General features: G+C 40.8%; 5 protein-coding genes across 7 annotated transcripts; 2 read left to right on the top strand and 3 right to left on the bottom strand.

Moving 5' to 3' along the window:
- Nucleotides 1-244: 244 nt before the first annotated feature.
- LOC105381656 (cytochrome P450 CYP12A2) lies at nucleotides 245-10,239 on the bottom strand. Its single transcript, XM_048622551.1, has 9 exons — nucleotides 10,186-10,239; nucleotides 8,472-8,709; nucleotides 7,985-8,118; nucleotides 3,236-3,345; nucleotides 2,349-2,465; nucleotides 1,795-2,073; nucleotides 1,528-1,687; nucleotides 894-1,106; nucleotides 245-585 (listed from the first exon to the last, which is right to left on the bottom strand). The coding sequence occupies exons 1-9, from the start codon at nucleotides 10,237-10,239 to the stop codon at nucleotides 262-264; spliced, it is 1,629 nt and encodes a 542-aa protein (XP_048478508.1). The 3' UTR covers nucleotides 245-261.
- Nucleotides 10,240-10,339: 100 nt separating this feature from the next.
- On the bottom strand, nucleotides 10,340-13,847 carry LOC105381698 (cytochrome P450 CYP12A2). The gene is made up of 9 exons (XM_038114985.2): nucleotides 13,714-13,847; nucleotides 13,373-13,494; nucleotides 13,084-13,220; nucleotides 12,671-12,774; nucleotides 12,474-12,590; nucleotides 11,886-12,167; nucleotides 11,602-11,758; nucleotides 11,027-11,236; nucleotides 10,340-10,724 (listed from the first exon to the last, which is right to left on the bottom strand). The coding sequence occupies exons 1-9, from the start codon at nucleotides 13,764-13,766 to the stop codon at nucleotides 10,401-10,403; spliced, it is 1,506 nt and encodes a 501-aa protein (XP_037970913.2). The 5' UTR covers nucleotides 13,767-13,847; the 3' UTR covers nucleotides 10,340-10,400.
- A 467-nt stretch (nucleotides 13,848-14,314) lies between these two features.
- Nucleotides 14,315-16,588, top strand: LOC119693012 (sodium channel protein Nach-like). Its single transcript, XM_038115013.2, has 5 exons — nucleotides 14,315-14,550; nucleotides 14,740-14,842; nucleotides 15,716-15,819; nucleotides 16,022-16,217; nucleotides 16,487-16,588. The coding sequence occupies exons 1-5, from the start codon at nucleotides 14,384-14,386 to the stop codon at nucleotides 16,586-16,588; spliced, it is 672 nt and encodes a 223-aa protein (XP_037970941.2). The 5' UTR covers nucleotides 14,315-14,383.
- On the top strand, nucleotides 16,445-20,764 carry LOC105381699 (pickpocket protein 28). Of its 3 annotated transcripts, none has more exons than XM_048622815.1 (6): nucleotides 16,445-16,584; nucleotides 17,003-17,141; nucleotides 17,254-17,707; nucleotides 17,973-18,171; nucleotides 19,041-19,147; nucleotides 20,517-20,764. In XM_048622815.1, exons 3-6 carry the CDS (start codon nucleotides 17,455-17,457, stop codon nucleotides 20,753-20,755), a joined length of 798 nt encoding a protein of 265 aa, XP_048478772.1. In that variant the 5' UTR covers nucleotides 16,445-16,584; nucleotides 17,003-17,141; nucleotides 17,254-17,454; the 3' UTR covers nucleotides 20,756-20,764. The 3 variants fall into 3 exon arrangements, with proteins under 3 accessions (XP_048478772.1, XP_048478771.1, XP_048478773.1); XM_048622814.1 differs by having other exon boundaries at nucleotides 17,000-17,141; XM_048622816.1 differs by lacking the exon at nucleotides 17,003-17,141.
- Nucleotides 18,286-18,823, bottom strand: LOC105381657 (acylphosphatase-2). The gene has a single exon (XM_011551436.3). The coding sequence runs from the start codon at nucleotides 18,705-18,707 to the stop codon at nucleotides 18,402-18,404; it is 306 nt and encodes a 101-aa protein (XP_011549738.3). The 5' UTR covers nucleotides 18,708-18,823; the 3' UTR covers nucleotides 18,286-18,401.
- Nucleotides 20,765-22,010: the final 1,246 nt, after the last annotated feature.

Raw genomic sequence — 22,010 nt, 5'->3', positions numbered from 1 at the left:
ACATTCCCTACTTATCTACTTCCTTACTTATAATTGACATAGACTAATTTGACTTCAAGTTTAGTACGAGTATAGGTATTATTTTAGTATATTATACTTAATGTAGGAGAAATTGAGATGTTTCACTTATTTCGGATTTTTTATATTCAATGAAACGGCTTTAAATTTATACTTATCAAATTTATTTAGGTATATTTAAATAATTTTATAGGTACATAATCAGCTTATTTACTATATAATAATATATAAACCATTAAATACTTAAATATCCTTGAAAGTGTAATCGAAAGGCCCCTTAACATAATTCAACGAATTCGACACCACATTCAAATCACCGCCTTCCCATCCAATTTCGAAATTTTCCACCAATCTCGAGACAAACGTTTCCATTTCCAACGCAGCTATTCTCTTCCCTATGCACTGTCGGGCTCCGAAGCCGAATGGCATGTTGGCGAAGGGGCTGGCGCGGCCGTGGTGCAGTGGGTCGTCCGGGGTGGTCAGCCAGCGCTCCGGGATGAACTCCGCCGGTCGAGGGAACTGATCCTCCATCAGGGAGAGGTACTGGTGGTTGAAGATTATGTTCGTCTGAAAGGATTAAGCGTTTTGTTAGATTTTAGGTATGGGCTGGGTAATGTATTCTAAATGCTAATGTGATGCCCCGGCCGGTACAGATACACTCACTAGTGATAAAAAAGTTCCAGTGACAAGAGCACCAAATTATTCCTAAACGGAAAAGACTAACTTAATGACGCCACCTGCATTATTAAACTATGTACATTTAACAGGGCATCAAATTATAGTCATTAGGTGTTGACATTTTGTAAGTGGAACTTTTTCATTGCTCGTGAATGTCCGTTCGTAGACGAACGCCGAACGACGTTACCCGAACTTACATTATTAGGAATGTGGTACCCCATCAAATTGTACTCCCTAGTGGTCCGCCGCAGGTTGCCCGACACGACTGGGAGCATGCGCATGGACTCCTTGATGCAGGCCTTCAGGTAGCGCTGCTTGTCGACCTGTTTTAGGACTTCTTCTCGAAGATTCTGCTGCTTGTCGGGGTTCACGGCGAGCAGATACATTGTTGCTAGCACCGTGTTGGCAGCCTGGAGTGAACAATCAAAGATAAATAGATAGAAGATTAGGGCTTTTCAAAAACTAAGACAGTGTTTAGTCCCTGGCAAATGTCACCTAATAAATATGTCAGATATTGTTTAAACACTGGTTAAACAATGATATCGATTCTGAAGGCAGAAATTTTAAATTTAGAGATGTCAAAACCTTAATTTCTTTGTTTAAAATTCGACTCTATGATTGTTTCCGTAAATGTCATTTTATGCTAGCAATTTTTTTAGTTTGACAGCGTTAAAATTAGAATTTCTGCCTTCAGAATCAACATCAATGTTTAAAATTTTGGGTGGTAATACAGTTATTTTTTAAAACAACGGAACGAGTTTAGTTTTGTGTACTTTTGTAACACTACCTTAATTTTCTAAGTAATTTATTTGGAATTTTAAGTTTTCTTACCGTATCGACGCCTGCAAACAACATATCAGACGCCATGATAACCGCCATGTTCTCATCAACTTCAAGGAGCTTTTCGAGTATGCCCTTTTCATTAGCAGAGACAGTTCCTCTCGCTTTCTCAATGTCCTTGACAGCTCGCTTTATATAGATTTTGCTTAATCTGATGGACAAAATGCATATTAATTACAACAGTTAATACTTAGAGATAAACTTACATACATATACCAATGATATCACTCAATTGCTACATCGAATAACTTTACTTACTCCATTTGTCGATCAAACAAATACATAGCTTTCTTGAAATTCTTTGTCGAATAATATCTCCAAAGACTTGGTTTGAAGTCTAAGTCCTGGACCAGTTGGAATATCTCGTGAATGTTCTGTATAAGTTCCCTGGCGGGGGAATCTGCCGGAAGGTTTGGGTCCAGACATCCTATGCGGCCGCCCAGAGCCACAGTGCCAATGGACTCGAGTGCCCATTTATTGAGTTCTACGTCGAAATCTCCGGGTATTTTGTTATTTTCATCCCGTAGTGATTTCATTCTGAAAAAAATATAAGTACTTAAGAATCACTTTTATTTTGTTTCCTTTAGGTACCTAGGTACTCCTAAAAATCTCACATTCTCCGTCCTAACCTAATATCAATCAGCTGTCGCTACACGGGTTCGTTATCGAAGTACATAGATAAACTTCACTGTATGGTGATCCATAAATACGATTGGTGGAATCCGTGTAGAGGCCGCAGTCTCAGTAAGTCTACTTTGTTATCCCTACTAATTCAGCACAAAAATATCACGTAGGTATATTGTTCTAAATACCTGGCAATCATATCCTGGGCCACCTCGTCCAGCACGTGCGCATACAGCTGGACGGTCTTGGGCTTCAGCATGACGGGGTTCACGGCCGACCGCATCGCCTTCCATGGCTCTCCGTGGCTGCAAGGATTACGATTACATTACTAGCTAGTGGGAATACCAGGATAAAAAGTATGTGTTAATCAAGGGTGTCAGCTAACTTCATACCAAATTTCGTTAAAATCGGTTCAGCCCTTTTGACGTGAAGAAGTAAAAAACATACACACAAACTTTCGCCTTTATAATATTAGTAGGATAGTACATTATAAGTTATCAAAGTTTTGTGTTCGGTTGAGTTGGACCCCTGATTTTCACTCTCTCGATATATTTTATGTAGAGGCGTCCTTTGAAAGTGAAAATGTGGTAATAAATTTACGCATTTACCTACTGGCGTAACTGCAAGCTAGCACATTCCGATCAAATCAATAAATAAAAACGATTTGTGTTAAAATTTTCACTGGAACAGTTGAAAGACTGATAGTGCTACGAGATTTTGCGAGACTTCGTAGCGCTCGCGCGTTGAACTCTTTTGTACGTCGTACTATGCAGTCAAAATTCAAAACATTTATTTGCCGAATATGGGATACATTGGTTTGGAGTATGATAAATATAAGAATGTTGCTTAGCCTTAACTCGGATGGAGTATACTTTACAAGAGAGCAAGAGGGTTAACAAACTCCCAATTTTCTTTTATTCCGATTTGTTCAACTTAAAGTTTCCGAATAATTATTTCTACTGTTTGGTGGATAATGGATTTTTCTTAAGTATCTTAAAAGTACCTAATGCATGATGGGACCTTTAAATCAAGGAGTAGACTAAACCAAGCATACTACTCGTATTTCTTTACTTACTCAGTTATTAAACCTGTAAGTTCTTGTTTTGGTTTCACGTATTCTTTCCTATAATACTCCAAGGACTGGAACCCAGGGCGAACTGGATACGTTGATTCACCGCGAAGGACCTGGAGGTCAATAAAAAGGTCGATACATTGAAATTTGTTGAAACAAGTTGAAATACGATTTGCCCCAACTATTCATGGCTGGTACAAAGATAAACCTCGTAGAGGAAATAAAACTGTTGGGCCTCATCATAGACCGCAGGTTAACTTTCAAAGCTCACATAACCGCTCAGTGTAAAAAGGCAGCAGACATTCACAAACAGCTAGCGCGCGCAGCGAAGGTAACCTGGGGACTAAACGGTGAAATTGTGAGGACAATCTACATCGCAGTAGTGGAGCCCATCATGACATACGCCGCAAGCGTCTGGTCACAAGCCGTCGAACTGGAAAGTAACAAAAAACAACTTTTCTCGCTACAAAGAGGTTTCGCACAAAAAATATGTAAAGCCTACCGAACAGTGTCGCTCACATCTGCACTGGCACTGTCGGGCTTGCTGCCTCTCGATCTCAGAATACAGGAAGCAGCAAATCTGTACAAATCAAAAAAACTCTTGTCAGCTGACTACCTCCCACCTGGCAAAGATCTCGAACGGAATGTAGGGTACTTGGACTTACCACATCCGTCCACACTTACCTCTACCAAGTACGAGATCCTTGAAAACACCACCCTGCTGGACACCGGCTCCCAAATCTTCACGGATGGAAGCAAGATAGAGGGAAAAGTCGGCGCCGCCCTAAGTTGGTGGGAGGATGGCAAAGAAAAACTGTCCGAGACTTTTGGTCTCCACCCATCGTGCACGGTCTTCCAATCGGAACTTTATGCACTTCACAGGGCAACAAAACTGGTGAGCTCTAGCACGGATAAAAAAGTGAACATCTTGAGCGACTCGAGATCATCACTCGATCTGCTCCAAAATCCGAAACTCAGCCACCCCCTGGCAAGAAGCATAAAGGAAAACATTGCGAGGGCTGTGAGCGATGGCGGAGAGATACAAATGTTCTGGTTGAGGGCGCACGTAGGAACCGCCGGGAACGAAAGAGCTGATGAGCTCGCCAAAACAGCAGCACTACACAGCACCTCCCACGACTATGACAAAGTCCCCCTGTCCTATGTCAGAAAAAAGATCAGAGAGGAATCGGTCCGAAAATGGCAAGATCGATACGCGACCTCGAGTACAGGAGCAGTCACGCGTAAATTTCTACCGGATGTCAACCAAGCATACCGAATTACGCGAACTTCTAAATTGACCCCCGCTCATGTACAAATGCTGACCGGACACGGGGGGATAGGAGAATATTTGTACAGATTCAAACTTAAAGGAAGCCCTGGATGTGATTGCGACCCCAACATCAGTGAATCGGTATGGCACATCATTCTGGACTGCCCCCGTTTTCTTGCTGCAAGACATGATCTGGAGACACTGATAGACAGGAACTTGGTGGAGTCGGAATTAAAAGATATTCTGGCAGACACCAATCACAGACCTCATTTCCTATCATACGCAGATCGAATCTTCCGAGTAGCAGCAAGGAGAAACAGCACAATTTCTCGCCCTGAAGCCCAATCAACAACATCAACATCAGTAGTCCAATCATCAAACCCGACCATCTCAGCACCACAACAAGTGACTCCAAAAGCAACAGCGACAAACCAGCTGTTGTCTTGTGGCGAAAAAGGAGAAGCCGGACTAAGACGCCGAAGTGTGGCTCTGTTCATGGACAGTAGCAGCGAAAGACTCGGCATCAGCTTCTGCGTCTCGGGGGCGCGAAAGCGTGTAGCCATATCACCCGGCCTAGCCTCTCTCCTAAATGGAAGCACATCCAAAGCTACCATGAAACGTAAAGCCTATGACGCACTGCCGGTAACACTAGTGGGAGATCAGTCCTGCAGACTAGTACGATGCCGTAACAAGACCATCGCACTATTGGAATGGGCCGATGACACCCCGTTTGTCCAGGCATGCTCATGGCTCACTATGCTTGGAGAGAGAGCACAAGATAGTAACGTCCCCAAGATAATAAGCGTAGACGCAATGGTGATCGAGCATAAGAAAGGTGAAATTGTTGACCAGCTGGGCTGCCTAAAAGCCTCAAAACAACACGAAATAGTTGTGTATGAGGACAGAGGTGAAGACCTAAGCTTTCTCAGTGGACACATACCCGTGAGGAACAACAACCACCAACAAACTGAAGCGGTCACCGGATCAGAACGCCTACAGGAGAGGATGGCTTCCGAGTCCGTCGCTGCTGCTGAACAGCAGGAAATAAATATGAGGATGCAGAGCAGAATCTCGCAGGGGCGCGCACAAGGGTTCCTTCAGGCATTCAAATCAGCTGCCCAAAGCCTTATGGGGAAACCACAGAGAACACCTGAGTGGCGCCAAATCCCCAAAGGCCCCATCCGAAAAAGAACGGCCCAAAGAACCATAACAAGAGCCGACATGGGTCAGGTGGTCCCACCGAAGCTAAAAACAGCAACCTCCCCTAAAGAGCATTTGGAGAATGCCGTCATAGAATTTGTGGCAATAACAACCGCCACAAAGCAGGTAAACCTCTTGTCCTGCAAAACCATCATGCAGACCTACAGGCAAGAAAACGAAGGCCGGCTAAAAATTCTACTCGAGGAGGCCGAAGCCTGCATATACGATAACAGTAGTTGCCAAGTCCTCAGAGGCAAAATGACTGGAGCGTATATGGCGGCTTACAGCGAGGAAAGCGGATTTGTACCCTGGGAATGCAACTCCTCAAAATTTACTGTCCCACACAACAACCAAATAGTGGTCGTCGCCCAGTGCACCAGGATTATGCTAGAGGATAAAATCCTAGCAAAAGTGGAAACCATCAACGCCAACTGGAATCACTGGACGATGCCCACTATCACTTGGGTGAACGGGGTACCTGGATGTGGGAAGACAACCTGGGTGATAAATAACTTCGATGTGAGCAAAGACACCATTATCACAACAACAACTGAGGCGGCCATCGACATAAGAAACAGGCTAGCGCATCGTATTGGTGACATGGTCAGAACTAGGGTGCGTACGATGGCATCAGTCCTGGTAAACGGCTTTAGAGAACATGTCGGATGCCAACGCCTGATAATTGACGAAGCCCTGATGAACCATTTCGGGGCAATCGTAATGGCCGCCCACCTGTCTCGTGCCTGTGATATTGCTCTGATCGGAGACATCAATCAGCTACCATATATCGACAGAGAGAACCTATTCGAGCTTAGGTACAATCGCCCAACACTGGTAGCAAACATCACCCAGGAGCTGTTGTGCTCATACAGAAACCCCATGGATGTTGCATACGCCCTAAAGGAAGTATACTCAGGCATATACGCAGCCACAGCGCGCATCCAATCCCTGCAGCTGAAAAGGTTAACAGACGCAGTAATTCCCAAATCCCAAACCAACACTCTGTTCCTGGTGCATACACAGGAAGAAAAAGAGACCTTGACCAGCCAAGGGTATGGTGAAGGAATGGGCTCACGCGTCCTAACCATACACGAAGCACAGGGATTGACGTACGAATCCGTTATTATCATTAGAACAAAAGATAAAATAAAGCTGCATGATAGCGTACCTCACGCAGTAGTGGCGCTGTCGAGGCACACCACCACCTGCACCTACTATGCGGATGACACCGAGGACGCTATCGGCAACCTCGCTAAAACGGCAATAACAGCGCCAAAGAAACGCATCCTCGAGTACAATCTAAAAATGGCAGTTAAGAATCGAGACGAAGAGGTCATTGCACTTTCTGGGGAAATGTTAAGAAGGCATAACGGGGCGGAATAGAACATAAAATATAATTTTGGTTAAGAGCGCAAAATATAGGCCAAATTGATTATTATATAATTATTATAAAAACTAACAATTAAAATAAGTTATCTTTAAGAACAGAGTCACACACTAACATCAGGCAAAACATGACCTATAACGACTGAGGGGCCGAGCCATTGCCAGGTGTCTACTAAGTTCTCCGAAGAAAGCTGGCATTGGCCCTGTCCTTCTTAAGTTTGTTGCCATTACTAATGTAAGTGTGACTCTGAAAACCATTAATAAAAAAAAAGGAAAAAGAAAAAAAAAAGAAAAAAAAAAAAAGACATTTCTTGTATAATGAGATACACGGCTGGGGGTTTTTAGTCGGTTAACGCCCGACACTACCTGGGTCCTCTTCCCAGGTGTCCATGTGGATTTTCCCCCAGCAGTGAAAAAAAAAAGAGAAAAAGAACAATATATATATAAAAGAAAGAATATATAAACTAAAGACAAAATAAATATATATAAAAGATAATATATATAAACTAAACTTCCTTACCGAGTAGAAAGTAGATAAAAGAATTAAAAACTATCTCATAAAAATTACCACTCTTCAAAAGGCACGGACATAAAGTCTGTGGAGTGATAATCATTAATTAAAAAAAAAAAAAAAAAAGGTCGATACATTTAGCAAGTAGAAGATTTACATTAGTTCAACCTGTTGTTTATAATTATGTAAAAAAATATATTCAGTATCTTTGGATCAGAAGCAACAAGCAACATTGAGAGAAAAGACATATAGGAGTGAAGCTATTTAACTAAAATGAAAATGCTATTTTAGTTTCATTCAAATGAAACTATGACAGATTTTCGTGTTATAAAAGCAGTTCTTTCAGCCAGTATCTAAGTAATATGTACTTAGGTTACAATTTTACCTGAGCGCACGCATCAGCATCATACAAAAATATGAACGTTGGTTTCCCCAACATCCCGTCAATGCGCACTATGGGGCCATACGTTTTATAAAGAACTTCCGACAGTTCAATGCCCACTCTTGTCCCAATGGAACCTGAAATAAAGTTAAATCTTTCTTAGTATTACGATTATTACGTGCCTAGTCATCTTGAATAAATTTGTTGGTCCCTACTTGTTTCATAGGGGTATGTATCGCAACAAGCTTTGAAAATCTACTGAATTTTCGAGTTTACTATGTTGCTTTGAAAATCTACTGAATTTTCGAGGTTACCATGTTATTGGTGCATCGAAGAAGTTAAAATGTAACTATAAAATACAGCGTGTCTTTCAGTATTCATATTGTTTATAATAAATGAATTGGTCTGGATATGGTCCGATTTCTCGCTGCACCTTTGATAATAATCTTTTATAAATCCATCATAAAAACTAATTAACAGAAAAGTCTACCTCCGGGTAAGAAATGTAGCAAAGGTCCTATAAGCGGCAAGGACGATGGTCCTGGAATCTCCTCTAACGGCCTAGTGGCGACGACATTATCCGCTGTGGTGGTATCTTGATGAAAATTCGCGGTAATTACTTTCACTGCAGCTCGGTGCCTGTGGAAATAATATATTATCTTATAAGCAAGCTTATATCGTATCACATTTGTCACAAACTGATGTCGATTCTGCAAGAACAATAAACTCTAGTTTTAGTAAGTAGGTACCTACTGATAAAACCTTAAATTCTTTGTTTCAAACTCGACTCTGTTTTCTTTTGTTAATCTCATTTTCCACTTATAAAATGTCCCTACTTTAATTTTGGTATCCGTCTAATTAAACATACCTAGCTACCTACTTGTAAATTGTAAACATAAGCTGTGTGTTCGTAAGTAAGAGGAAAAACGCCTTCGTCTATTGCTCCGCTACTTCATCATTCGTGAGTTTCTGCTCTATTGTAGCTTTGTAGACGGGACAGGACTTTATTAAAATAGATTGGAATACAATTACATACCTACCTACTCAGGTAGTTATGGTATTAGCTTAGAACGTTCATATCTTGTCATTCTTTTTTAAATCATACGTACTTACTTATTTAATTCTTTACTTTTTAGATAATAATTAAGTAACTACGTATTATAAGATATTGGTATAGCGAACATACGTGGGTAACAAGAAATATAGAACCGCAAGTAGTGTTGCACAATGTTTACATCAAAACCATAATAATAAAAAAAACTCACTCATGTTTAAACACCGCATTGATAGTGTTTAGCCCGGCGCACGCCCGTAGCCTTGACATCTGCATGGTCGATCAATGATTCTATTGAACAATCTGTGGAGGCACCTCTAACATATGTTTATGAAATTGTCTTTAGTTATGCTTATCCAAAAAGCAAAAATCACGTTTATATACGACTCACTTTTCTACCTACTTCTCTACTGAGTTATTTTGGATCACTACACTCACAAAAACAAAACACTTTGAAAAAAACAAAACATTATCAACACGATATCTCTATAGATAGCCCATTATCTGTACCTTTACACGAGCTCTCACTAAACCATATATTTTGGACTTTATTATTGAATAGGTAAGTATTAGCTAAGTATACTTTAATTTAGAAGTTAAATAAATACGTTTGGACAACACGCGTCCACACTTTATCAGGAGCTGGACGCTTCTTACCAGATTCACATTGTTATTTATATCTACGACCGTGACCTTCGTCCGAATTGTGTTTGACGGATGATTCAAAACATCCTAGTTTAGTTTAGTTGTTAGATTAGGACACCGGGTATCGACTCAGAATTTTTGATATATATATGATGATTCAAAACATCTCCTAGTTCAATTTAGCTGTTGCATAAGGAAACCGGGTAACTACTCTTGGCAATAACGAACGACTATAACCACCTCATATACGATCACTTCTACCTGGGTTTTTGCTTGTTATTTTATTCTGAGGGTATGACCCTAATCGAAAATGCTTGTAAGTTGGGATACTTATGGTTATTTTCATAATGAGCTAGCTTTTGTTACAGCAATGTTTTTTGTTTCATAAATGGCTATGTAATATAGAGCTCTATCGTTTTCTTTCACAGCCGAGCCGGCTGTCGTGTTGTCCGGATTATTGATCCAAGGTTGATTCTAATCATATCGCTTCGTCTGCGAGTCCTACAACAACTGACTCATCGCTGATTCCGTGGTTGATAGTCCAGAATGATAGCGACATACTTATACACCTGGATTCAGTAGGTATATAGAAGTACCTATAATAATACATTATATCTATCGAAGATATACATACGGTTTAATAATATAAAAGATAAATATATATTTAAATATGTTTATTGACTAAAGGTGTTTATCGCTCTCGAAGTAAGAGCCTGAACACTAAACGTCTTTGAAAACAAAACCAAATGGTCCTACAAAGTAATTCAGTGCCACCAGCTTGAACGCTGGCTGTGGTCCTTGCCAGCCTATTTCGAAGTTCTGCACCAGTCTTGAGATGATGGCCTCAAGTTCTATCATCGCGATCGGCTTCCCGATGCACTGGCGAGCCCCGAAGCCGAATGGCATGGTGGCGAAGGGATGGGCGTGGCCGTGGAACAGAGGGTCCTCTTTAGTCGTCAGCCATCTCTCCGGGATGAAGTCGTTCGGTCGAGGATACTGAGTTTCTTTCATGCTGATGGCGAGGTGCGCGAAGATAACTCTGGTCTGTGTGTAAGTATAATCATATCAGTCCTCAATATTTTACTTATAGGTACTCACACACTTTATTGTATACAAAACACAGTAACAAGATATAAAGTTAGAAGTATATGTATAAGTATATAAAGGCGAGCTTATTTGCCGAAAAGATATTTCTTCCAGAAAACCGTTGATAGGTGTATGATTATGGTAACTAAATATAAAATATCCGAAATTATTCAATCATGCAAATATTAGATTTAGTGCCCATATATTCTGTTAACTTTTTAATTCACGTTACACGCGAAGAAAGTAACATGAAACTCTACCTTTTTAGGTATACGGTATCCATGTAAAATATATTCTTTTGAAGTATCTCTCCCATTTCCTACAGCTATAGGCTTAAGTCTCATCCCTTCTTTGATGCAAGCTTTTAAGTATTTGCGATCTCCATTCTTTAACACTTCTTCGCGAAGTTTGGTTTGTTTTTCTGGATTTGTTGCTAAGAGATGCATTATGGCCAGTACAGTATGCGCAGACTGAAAAGAAAAATGTGAAAGTAAGTAGGTATATAGTTACATATAAATATACAAGGGGTAAATCAGCAGACAGTTGTGAACCGTGTACATAGGTAACATAGGTTAGGAAGGAAAGACTACTAAGGTTCCATTTCAGTGACCCAGGTGCATGAATACCCACAAAATCACACGGTTAGTTTCGTACCTGAGAATTTAATGTTAAGCTGAACTTGATTATGGAATACAGGTCTGCTATGGGCAGAATTGTCGTTGTGCATTACTAAATTTATGCTTAGGTAGATTACTGAAATGAGTAAGGGCCTATGTCTCTTTGTTTGTCTGTCTGATAAAATTTATCATTTAATTTAAGTATGAAATATAGTTACAGCATCAACACCACCGAACAGCATGTCCGAAGCCATAACAACTGCAATATCTTCGTCAATTTCCAACAATTTTTCAAGTACACTCTTCTCATTTGAATTAACATTTCTGTTCCTCTCTATATCTTTAACAGCTCGCATCACAAAATATTTGCTTAGCCTGGAATAAAATTCATATTGAACTATGGCAACAATAAAATTAAACACTTGCGCAAACCACATATGTATAATAAACTATCCAACAGTAGATGCTATACATCTAAGATATAAATTATAATTTAACTTACTGCATTTGCTGGTCGTACAACTTCATCGCTTCTCTAAATTGCTTCGTTGGGATATACTTCCACATACCGGGCTTATTGAAATCCATTTCTTGCAATACTTCCAACACATCGTGAACACATTGGATGAGCTGCGCCACCGGAGAGTCCTCGGGAAGGTCAGGGTCCAGCGCTCCGAGACGGCCCCCTAGTGCCACTGTACTGATAGACTCTAATCCCCATTTATTAAGCTCATAGTCAAGTCCCTCTCTTATCATTAGATCAGAATCTCGTAGAGATCGTATTCTGAAATAAATGCACGCTACGATAAGGTTGATGTTTGAAACTAGTAGCGCGTGAGCTTCAAGGCTCTGTGGTTGTCCTGGTTGAACAAAGTCTTGTCTTGTAGAATGCTTTGGTTCTGGGCACAGTCTTTGATGTCGTCTCGAGGAGTAATGGTTTACTTTGGGCTTAAATACCAACGATAAGCTTTCTGTCCCCAAACGCGCGGAGCGGATCCATTCAAATAGGTATAAAATACCAAAATACTAATATTTATCCTCTTATAACATCCTAAATACAAGTAGAGATTAATTTAAGTAACATAACTACCTCTTTATCATATCTTGAGCGACCTCATCGATGACTGGCTCGTATAGCTTCATGATTTTCGGATGTAGCAGCACGGGGTTTACCTTGGAACGAATGGTTTTCCATTTTTCTCCATGTCTAAAAAAAACTTTTTATGGTAATTTTACTTCGTGAAAGCAAAATAAAATTATTATTGACATATTTTTGTACCTACTTACTCAGTGATCAAACCCGTAATGTCGGTTTTCATGTATTTTTTCCTGTAGTATGTTAAAGAATCAAAGCCTGGCCGCACTGGGTAGACGGACTCGCCACGTAGTACCTTTAATGATAACAAATAAATACTTATTTAAGTTACATCTCCAAAGAAAACTCTTATAAATTTTCACACGTATGCGATATTTCGCGACACACTAAGATAAGTCAGGTAAAGGAAAAAACAGGAGAGGAATCTGGTTGAAACTCTAGAGAATAATATAGGAGCCGTGACGGCAGGTCTGTATCTTATCAGGGAAGGCAAAAATCGGTAGGAAAGTGCTGGTTTTTTCTCAATGGCGGGTATGTGATTAGCAGGACTGTATAATTATGTTTCAATTTCGTCAAATAACTTGCTATCTATGCATTTACCTACCTGTGATATAGCTTCCGGATCAAAAAGAAAACACATGCCAGGTTTGGTGAGTATAGGGTCCACACGTACAATATCTCCGAATTTTTCATTCAGCAACCGGAATACTTTCGGATCTAAAGTCATATCGCCAATACTACCTGAAATTAAATGTACCTAAGTTTGGTAATTATCAGTAAAAAAAAACTTTTTTCATCAATAATATTTTTGGAATTCCATGATGCCTGAGATCACAATATTGTACACTTCATTTCCATAAATACTTCGGTCTAATTTTATAAAAATGCATTACCTCCCGGTATGAATTCGAGGAGAGGTCCAATGACGGGCCAGGAAGGCGGTCCAGGCACCTCCTTGTAGGGCCTGGCGTCCGTGGCCTGGTGCCGCCTACCCGCCAGCGTCTGCGCTGCAGGCCTGGAGTGGATAACTAATATGGTAAGGTATAGTAAGCTCAAAGGTGGTGGGCTCGTTCTCAACGACTTTGGAAAAAACGATTTGTTTTTATCCTAAAAAAAACTTTTTATGACCATACCAGTGATTTCGATTTGTAGATCCAATCGCAATCAATCACGCTGACGGCAGGTACGATGATCCAGTATAAATATATAAATATTGTTAATGTATAGTACTTACCAGATTTTTTGTAATGGCTTTATTTTCATGTTTGTAACTTTCGTAAGCTGCATATTTTATTTTCTTAAAAAATACAATTAAATTAGGAACGTTCGCGCTTAACAGTACTCTGAGGTAGACTAGTAGGTAGATAGGTACACAGGTCTGGTACTCGTACAGGTGCCATATGTTCTTATTAATATCATAATAATTATGTAAGTATTTTAATTTTAAATAACCTTGGCTTTCAATTCTCGATAAGTGTAAGAAAACCATCACATAAATTGGACCGAATTATATTCATTCTAATTCTATGGAAAGATATAGGAAATAGTACTTACTTACTGTATTGATTTTTTAAGATGCCATCTCTACATCATAAATAACTATTCTGCTAGCTTATCCATTCTATACAATGCCCGAAATATAAAGCTATACATGCCTACCTTTAGATCTGCACCCCATTTATTTCCTCATTTGGTATTTTATCAAACACACCTCATGCAACCATCAGATACCATCCATCAAAAAACCGTTTAACCCAACATTAGTCAGGCACTTGTAGATGACTATCTCTAAATCGAATATTTAATATCCACCACCTACAGAGGCCAAGTATTGATTGATAAACAGTTGTCCCCTACACTTTCATAGAAATCAAGCAAATGACTGACTAGAGTTTGCACCAGCCATGGCGCAGGAGCTTCGACGTCGTCTCCCCAGGAGGCACGCAGCGCCAAGGAGCAGCAAACACCTGGTCCTGGAAAGTATCAAGGGCATAAGCAAGGAGTATTGCGCTGAATCTTCCATATGTGGATTAAAGCATCTCGTCGATGTAAACATACCTTACTTCGAGAGGTTGGTTAATTGGACTGGATCTTCTATTCCTTGCGGCGCCGTAAGTGCCTGCAGGTGGCTCAATTGAATATAACCTTTCTGTATGCTATAAGCTGTTTTTCTTAGCTTTAACCGTTTTCCGCCATGCTGGTCCACTGCGGGTTTGTGGGTCCACACATCTAAATACTTCTAACGCACATTTCGTTGCAGAGTAATCTGGGCGGTGACGATGGTGGGGGCCCTCATCTGCTCGGTGTCACTCGTGTGGATGACCTTCACCCGCTACTACATGGCGCCGCTCGTCACCACGCAGGTCACCAATTTAATTCAGTTATAACGATAACGAATAACGTAGCTATATAGATCGATATAATTTGTAATCCTTAATCCTTATCAGCCAGCAATGGTCCACTGATGGATATGGAACGGACATACTTAAACCTTTTTCATGGACCAAAACAACCATCTGTGGGTCTGTAGGTATTCCTCAGTCAAACGGTATCAGCTACCTGTTATACTTATATCGTTATATATTACCTAGGTATACAGGGTGTTGCAAAAAGGGGGTGACTCAGTGGGTCATTCCTTTTTTTCAACACGCTGTATAATGTCGTGTGTCCAGTGAACGGGAGACGTCGCTCGTTTGGCACGCGATAACTGCACTGCCACTGAATTTTAATATACTAGCATTTTTTCAAACTTTAGTGCCACTGTCTTCATAGTCGGTTATCTAACCGACAGGGATTGATTTATAAATTAAACGTCATCTCCATATAAAAATCATGACAGATGTGTGAAAATTCAACCACTGAGGCCGAGTTTTTTGATCCGTGGTCAACTTTAACCATTAGTCAAGTCACTTGTCAAACATGACAGCTCCATACGAATTTTCTTGGATTTTAACTAATGATAGCCATTTTTGACCAATGGTTGAGTTAACTAGGGATCAAAAAACTGGCCCTAAGGGTGGATTGCACCATTTAACTTTAACTATTACAAACGTCAAATCCCTTGACGAGAGAGATCAATCTTCAAGAGATTTGACGTTTGTAATAGTTAAAGTTAAATGGTGCAACCCACCCTAAGTACTCCCTGGTTACGCTCTAACCGACTATGGAGATATTGGCACTTAGCCAGTCGCAAATAGTGCAAGGTTAACCGGTAATATTAGGATTTGATATTACAGGTGCCCGAAGGAATCTCTGTAAGTGAAATCATCTTCCCCGCTGTGGGCATATGCTCCACAAACAGGATCAGCAAGAAGGCTGTCACAGAGTTAGCTAAGGAACTGTAAGATATGAAACTTATTGTAAACTTGAATACATCTCCAAAAAACAACATCTTTTAGATCCGTCAGATCGCCGTTTATAAAATATCTAAGATATTTATGTGCATCGGCCTATTAGGGCAACACAATAGGACCTTTTACCTACAGATACCAATATAATATTGGCAACATCATACATTCCCTTGTTCAATATCGTTTTTAAAGGTTGCAGCAACCCCGTAACAAGGGGTACAATGAATCTGAGATGATGTCCATGTTACTGGGTCTTGGCCAGCTGTATGACCTGCAAATGATCTCGTCAGCGACGCTCTCAGATCCTGAGCAACTACATGACATCCTGGGTGACTACGATACTAAGACCCTCATGAGAAATGTACGTACCAATCATCTTATTATACGAGTACCTATCTAGCGTATTCTTACAGCTTCTGGTTGCAACTTGGCTTAATAGCAGCTACATAAAAGACAACTGTACTTTCAAAAATTTCTCAATCATCACGGGAGAATATCTATGAAAACTAATAAGTATATATAAGTAGTCCTATTTCATCAGGATCCACCCTCATTTTTGTTGAATATCAAATATGTTGTGTCCGTCGTTTAGTATTATATTTATTTTAGTTAACTCCAACATGTGAAAGCCTATTACTGAGGTGTTCTTGGAATGAGAAAGCGATGAATTGCTCGGAGCTGTTCGACTTCCGAATGACGATGAACGGCTACTGCTGCACCTTCAACTACTTGCGGGACTCCGAGGAGTTTGATGAGTAAGTGCATTTATTATCACGTTCAGGACTAAGGGCGAGGCCCCATTAGTGCGCTGCGTTGTGCTGCGTTGCGTCGCCTCAAAGGAAAGATCGTCCAAACGTCTCAAAAAGCGACGCAACACACTAATGGGCCTCGCTCTTACGACAACAAGAGTTACTCTTGTCACGTCGAGAAATAAACTCTAGTCACATTATAGCATGCCGGAAGTGCCAACTACGGATGTGTTAGTAGGCTTTCCATTCAACACAATAGGTACCAAATTAATATATTACCCCAAAAAATTTAATGTTATCTACTCCAGTATTTTCGAGGTACTTAATTGTATTGCCCTTACGCATAGCAGCAAATCTATCATCTAGTACAAAGTAGAATAAATAATTATCAGTTGCATTATAAATTCCTGTTTTCTTCTAGCAGAGATAACAACGATAGAAATATCGACAGCTATAACTTTGGGAATAAGTCAACGTTTGATTTTGATCAAGGGCTGAAAGTTTTACTCAGATATGATAGAAGCGATGACTTCTATTATAACATTCCACTTCTTGGGGCACAGGTAAGTTTCTACAACTCTCTTCTAACGACCTACCTGCAAATTGACAGAATTCTCCGTTACCTTTCGACCTTTTCTACGTTATTTGCTTATCTTTCATTGCATTACAACTTAGATGCAGTTTTCCGATGCCTACGATTTTCCTGACGCGCCTAGTGGAAGTTTTTCCGTACAGATTATCAGCCCATCAGTGCAAGTAAGTTACACATATTAAAATATTTATATATAACACAAGAAAGTTGAACAAAATTTTTAATGAAACATCAAAACACATCAAATTTAATCACGTTTCACGTTCGTATCACAATTTTCCCAGATGACGGTGTTGGTAACAGCGAGCCTCACCGAAGCGTCGCGGGACATCGAACACGTGTCGGTGAACGTGCGAGGCTGTCTCTTCCACGATGAGTCCTCGTACCTGCCCTTCTACACGCACAGCGACTGCATGCTCAAGTGCCGGATGCTGTTTCTGGTTAAGAAGTGCAACTGCACCCCTTTCAATATGCCCAGCATGAGGGGTATTCGCACCTGCAACTTGGCTGATGTGCACTGTCTGCGGATTTATTATGGTGCGTCGGATGTTTTGAATTTTAGTAATTAACTATAGTCCTCGATAAAAAAAAAACTATTTCATCTGGTTAAAAAAAAAAAGATGAACAACTGCTGCTTCCATAACTAATTACATATGACTATTTTGGTTCGGCTTTTTTATAATAAAAGCTCGGCTAGCTGAAGAAGCCAGTGACAGCACAGCAGGTACCGTCAGTCTTGCTTCGCAGTTACCTACAGACAACGATCCTTGTTATAATACCTTAGGATATCCCTTTATTCCAGCTCAATCCATCACAGTGCGTCCCGACCTGCGCGTGCCTCCGCCAGAGCTGGAGCTGGACCTGGTCCGCGGCGGCATCGCCTGCCCGCAGTGCCTGCCCACCTGCTCCAAGACCGCCTACAACTACGAGTTTAATAACGTCAAGATGGACCCGGATACGTTGAATAATCCCTCGTCGATTTACGATCGGGAAGCGTGGTTGTGAGTATCCTTTAACTGCCTATCTGCTATGGCTCGAAACCGAGTTTCGGCCTTACTAACTACTTAATTTGGTATCTAACTATAAGCCACGGGATGTGTAGGTGCACTGTAGGCTGTAGGGAAAGTGAAATTAAATTACAGTTTATTGTGTAAACGTATAAAAATAATTATTTATTGAAATAGCATTGAAATACAAAAACCAGTCAAAAGCTTTTCCATACAATCTGCATTTAGCGGCGGATTTCAAAAGATTTGAACGCAAGGCTGGGAATAGGCCCCTCGTTCTTGAAGGAGGCTTTCTCGATCTTTGACTTTGGGCTTCCGACATTCTGCAGCCATGCCTTGAAGTTGTTGATGACCTCCGGGGGGCCCTGCGCCTGCCCCACCACCGTGCCCTGGGCAGTGTTCATCACCCACCCCTTAAGACCGAGGTCCATGGCTTTCTTCAGTGTATGTTTCCTAAAGAATACGCCCTGCACTTTGCCAAACACTTCGAAGTCGACTGTTACAAAGTTTTTGTAAATAGGGGCAGCCATTGTACTGTAAATACTAACAACAAAAACGAGATAAGTTTTGAGAAAAGACTGATATTATTGCGAAAATAACACTTTTGATTTATTGTTATTGGCTATTTTCTATTTTATGATGTTTTGTTTATGTTATAGTCGTTGGGTAGGAAACGCCGCAGGTTGTTTGTGAGTTGCCATAGAGTTTTTCATGCAAAGAGCTCGTAATCCCGGTGAATAATAAGGCGGGCGCGGGCGGGCGGTTGGTCGGAACTTGGGGCGAGCCTGGATTCTACAAAAAGTATATATTTTATTTAAATCTATACAATTATAATACATATGTTTTTTATTCTTATTCCGCAGACGAGGCTCCAATTTCAGTGAAACATCGATCGTCCACGTGAAGTACGCCGGCGAATTCGCAGACTGCTACGGCCAGAATGTTATCATGAAGTGGTTTGATCTTTTCAGTAAGAGTTCCTACAGTACTCAAGTATTAATTTATTTTAACAATAGGTCTCCCTAAGATTTTAAATAACTAGCTACCTACCTAACCAACTACTCGTATCACAGTATCATAAATATCATAAGGTAGGAACTTATAAGTACATACGGCCTAAGGTACCTGCTATGCCAAATTATGGGGTGTTACAAAAAGCCAATAACAAAAGTACCTACCCCTTATGGCAGGGATGCACAGACTTATCAAGACTAGGGGCCACTCGAACAAATTATGAACTGATGGCGGGCCGCCAGAAGTATAGGTAATTAAAGGCAATAAAGAATCGATAATAATGTAAGGAAAATAATTTCTTTATTTTTAAGCGTGGCACTGTATACCTAGTGCTTAAATACAATATTTTATTTATTTATTTCGCTTCTATTCTTTCTTGTTTTTCTTATTATTTTTTTATTTATTTACATTCGTTTGCAAGGCGGTTTCGATTTTTTTTACCGACTTCAAAAAAAGGAGGAGGTTCTCAATTCGTCTGTATGTACTTATGTTGTTTTTTGTCGATATAGTACTGAAAAAGTTTTTTCACACATATGTATAACCAAACAAGCTGGCACATTTTCATCAAAGCAGAGTTTATACGCAACTCTTTGTACGTATTTTTACCAATGCAGCGGTAAAAGTTCAGCAATTTTTTTTGTTGAATTAGGTAGTTGCGTAAATTTTGGTCGTTTTAAATGTCAACAAACAAAACAACAAAACAAACACTCACACCTTGTACTAATGTACTCCCTTGCGGGGTAGGCAGAGGTGCATTGCTGCATCCACTTTTCGCCAGTGTTATGTTAGTCCCAATGTAATAGGGGCGGGCCTATTGCCATTTTACTGGCACATCCTAGACCCGAGAACAAATCTGTGTTTAAACAAATATCTGCCCCAGCCGGAAATCAAACCCGGGACCTTCGGCTCAGTAGTCAGGGTCACTAAACAATACGCCATTCGGTCGTTTTGAATTTCGAAATTAAGAAATCGTTCCAGTGTCAATCCACGACTTTAGCCACCTTATTTCTGTACAGGTAATACAATAAATCCCTATATTCGCTTTCGAAGTCATCAAGAAATTGTTTGAATTGCCTGTGATTGAGTACTTTTCAAACATATTTTTTTATGACCGGAGATTTTTTTTTAATTAAATATTTTTCGAATATACAAGAGTATTATTTTTGCTGTCGGCGGGCCACCAGTGTCCGACCGGCGGGCCGCATGCGGCCCGCGGGCCGCGGTCTGTGCATCGCTGCCTTATGGGCTTACTATACCACTTCTGCTATACCCTGTATTGTATAGCCACTGCAGTCGTTCTAACCATGCAACGTCCGCTCCCGCAGGTAACATCGGCTCCACGTGTGGCTTCGTAACTGGCTTCAGTTTCGTCTCGGTGCTGGAATTCATCTACTTCTTCACCATCAAGCTGACGCGGGAGGTGCGGGCCAAGAGGCGGGCGCTTCAGACAGAGACCAAGGCACCAGTGACGTCATTCAAGGAGCCAGTCACCAGATACAGGCCTATTTACTGGAACGAGCTGCGAGGCGGTGGTTTCACACACACGGCCCAGATTAATCATTGATTAAGAAAATTTAGACGTTAATAATTCCAATTTTCCGTTTATATCAGAAAAATCTAATACCGCATCGATACTGGCTAGCCTATTGAGTGATTGTGTTTTGTTTTAGTCATACCTATTTAGAGAATTTTCTGATGCATAAAGGAACTACATTTGTTCGCAAGCCCTACGCAAACCCATAATAGGGCCCAGTATAAAGGAACCTTTTGAATAAAGCGCGTTGGAATACAATACAACTTTGAAGTTTTATGTAGTGCGCCTACACAGTTGAGAAAAGTTTTTACAATGGACACTTTATGAAAGCAGCGTTAAAAGCTATGTTTTCCTACTGAATTAGGTACTTACTAGAAAATATCCGGGAAATCTTTGCTTGAATAGGCATTTGATGACCTTTACCATTTTAGATCATCATCACGACCCATTACGTCCCCACTGCTGGGGCACGGGTCCCCTTCCAATGGAGGAAGGTGTGCGGGGTGCACCTATTCTGGTTGAGGGAAGTACGGCGGGCAGGGATCAGGAATGAAAGACTTCTACTCTGTTCACCAGTCAGGAAGTGAGAGAGCTAGAGCTGTTGCTTGCTTGTTCTTCTGCTTGTTTTCCTTTTCGCTTTTGCCTTTTAACTGAATTCACTGTTAGAACTGTTTTGTTCTCTGTTTACTATTTAACTGATTACTATTTTCTGTTTGAACTTTTCTGTTCACTATTTACTATTAGACTGAATGACTGTGAGGCGCAAGCGTCGCCTTTTATACCATTCTCTACGGAAGATGGAGTATTCCAGAAAGCTCTAGAAAAGACTTAATGTTCTACTTCTTAGTAGAAACTTCTAGTTCCGTGCTGCCATCTGTTGTTGAATAGATGAACTACATAGTAGGCTACTTTCTACTAGATGGCGCTAGTTTCCTCACTTCCCGAGAGTGTTTTATTTATTAACAAATAACAAGAGTCAAAACTATTATTCTTGTCCCGAACATTACTCCCGCCGTGCATTGACGCCGTGGTCGTCATTGCAGATTTCGGTGAGGGACGTCTGGCTCCGCAGGCTCGGAGGGCAGGATGGCCAGCTCGCTCGTCGCTCCCTGTAGGCTCTATCATTAGTTGTTCTCGACGACGGCGGCGGCGGCGGCGCCTGCGGTGGCGCGGCGGTTCTCTTCGTCTGTGGCATTGATCTGTGGCTGTAGTCTGGACCACACTGTGGGGGCGCCCTTTCAGTCTGTGTACATCTCGCGTAGCTTTGCTGCTCACGTTCATCTTC

Source organism: Plutella xylostella, chromosome 8 (genome assembly GCF_932276165.1).
Source record: "Plutella xylostella chromosome 8, ilPluXylo3.1, whole genome shotgun sequence".
NCBI classification, from domain to species: Eukaryota; Metazoa; Arthropoda; class Insecta; order Lepidoptera; family Plutellidae; genus Plutella; species Plutella xylostella.
Note: the sequence above shows the minus strand (reverse complement) of the source record. Positions and strands in the feature narration are given on the sequence as shown.

Excerpts from the sequence above, each read along its gene's own strand:
- LOC105381656 (XM_048622551.1), bottom strand. The coding sequence starts at position 10,239 with ATGTCGCTATCATTCTGGACTATCAACCACGGAATCAGCGATGAGTCA. Across the intron at positions 3,346-7,984 it reads ATGCTGATGCGTGCGCTCAG|GTCCTTCGCGGTGAATCAAC; the intron begins GTAAAATTGTAA and ends ATTGACCTCCAG. Across the intron at positions 1,107-1,527 it reads TGTTTGCAGGCGTCGATACG|GCTGCCAACACGGTGCTAGC; the intron begins GTAAGAAAACTT and ends TGTTCACTCCAG.
- LOC105381698 (XM_038114985.2), bottom strand. The coding sequence starts at position 13,766 with ATGCAGCTTACGAAAGTTACAAACATGAAAATAAAGCCATTACAAAAA. Across the intron at positions 13,495-13,713 it reads AAGCCATTACAAAAAATCTG|GCCTGCAGCGCAGACGCTGG; the intron begins GTAAGTACTATA and ends TATCCACTCCAG. Across the intron at positions 12,775-13,083 it reads ATCCGGAAGCTATATCACAG|GTACTACGTGGCGAGTCCGT; the intron begins GTAGGTAAATGC and ends TTATCATTAAAG.
- LOC119693012 (XM_038115013.2), top strand. The coding sequence starts at position 14,384 with ATGGCGCAGGAGCTTCGACGTCGTCTCCCCAGGAGGCACGCAGCGCCA. Across the intron at positions 14,843-15,715 it reads CGCCGCTCGTCACCACGCAG|GTGCCCGAAGGAATCTCTGT; the intron begins GTCACCAATTTA and ends TTGATATTACAG. Across the intron at positions 15,820-16,021 it reads ACAGAGTTAGCTAAGGAACT|GTTGCAGCAACCCCGTAACA; the intron begins GTAAGATATGAA and ends TCGTTTTTAAAG.
- LOC105381699 (XM_048622816.1), top strand. The coding sequence starts at position 17,455 with ATGACGGTGTTGGTAACAGCGAGCCTCACCGAAGCGTCGCGGGACATC. Across the intron at positions 18,172-19,040 it reads TACGATCGGGAAGCGTGGTT|ACGAGGCTCCAATTTCAGTG; the intron begins GTGAGTATCCTT and ends CTTATTCCGCAG. Across the intron at positions 19,148-20,516 it reads GAAGTGGTTTGATCTTTTCA|GTAACATCGGCTCCACGTGT; the intron begins GTAAGAGTTCCT and ends CCGCTCCCGCAG.
- LOC105381657 (XM_011551436.3), bottom strand. The coding sequence starts at position 18,707 with ATGGCTGCCCCTATTTACAAAAACTTTGTAACAGTCGACTTCGAAGTG.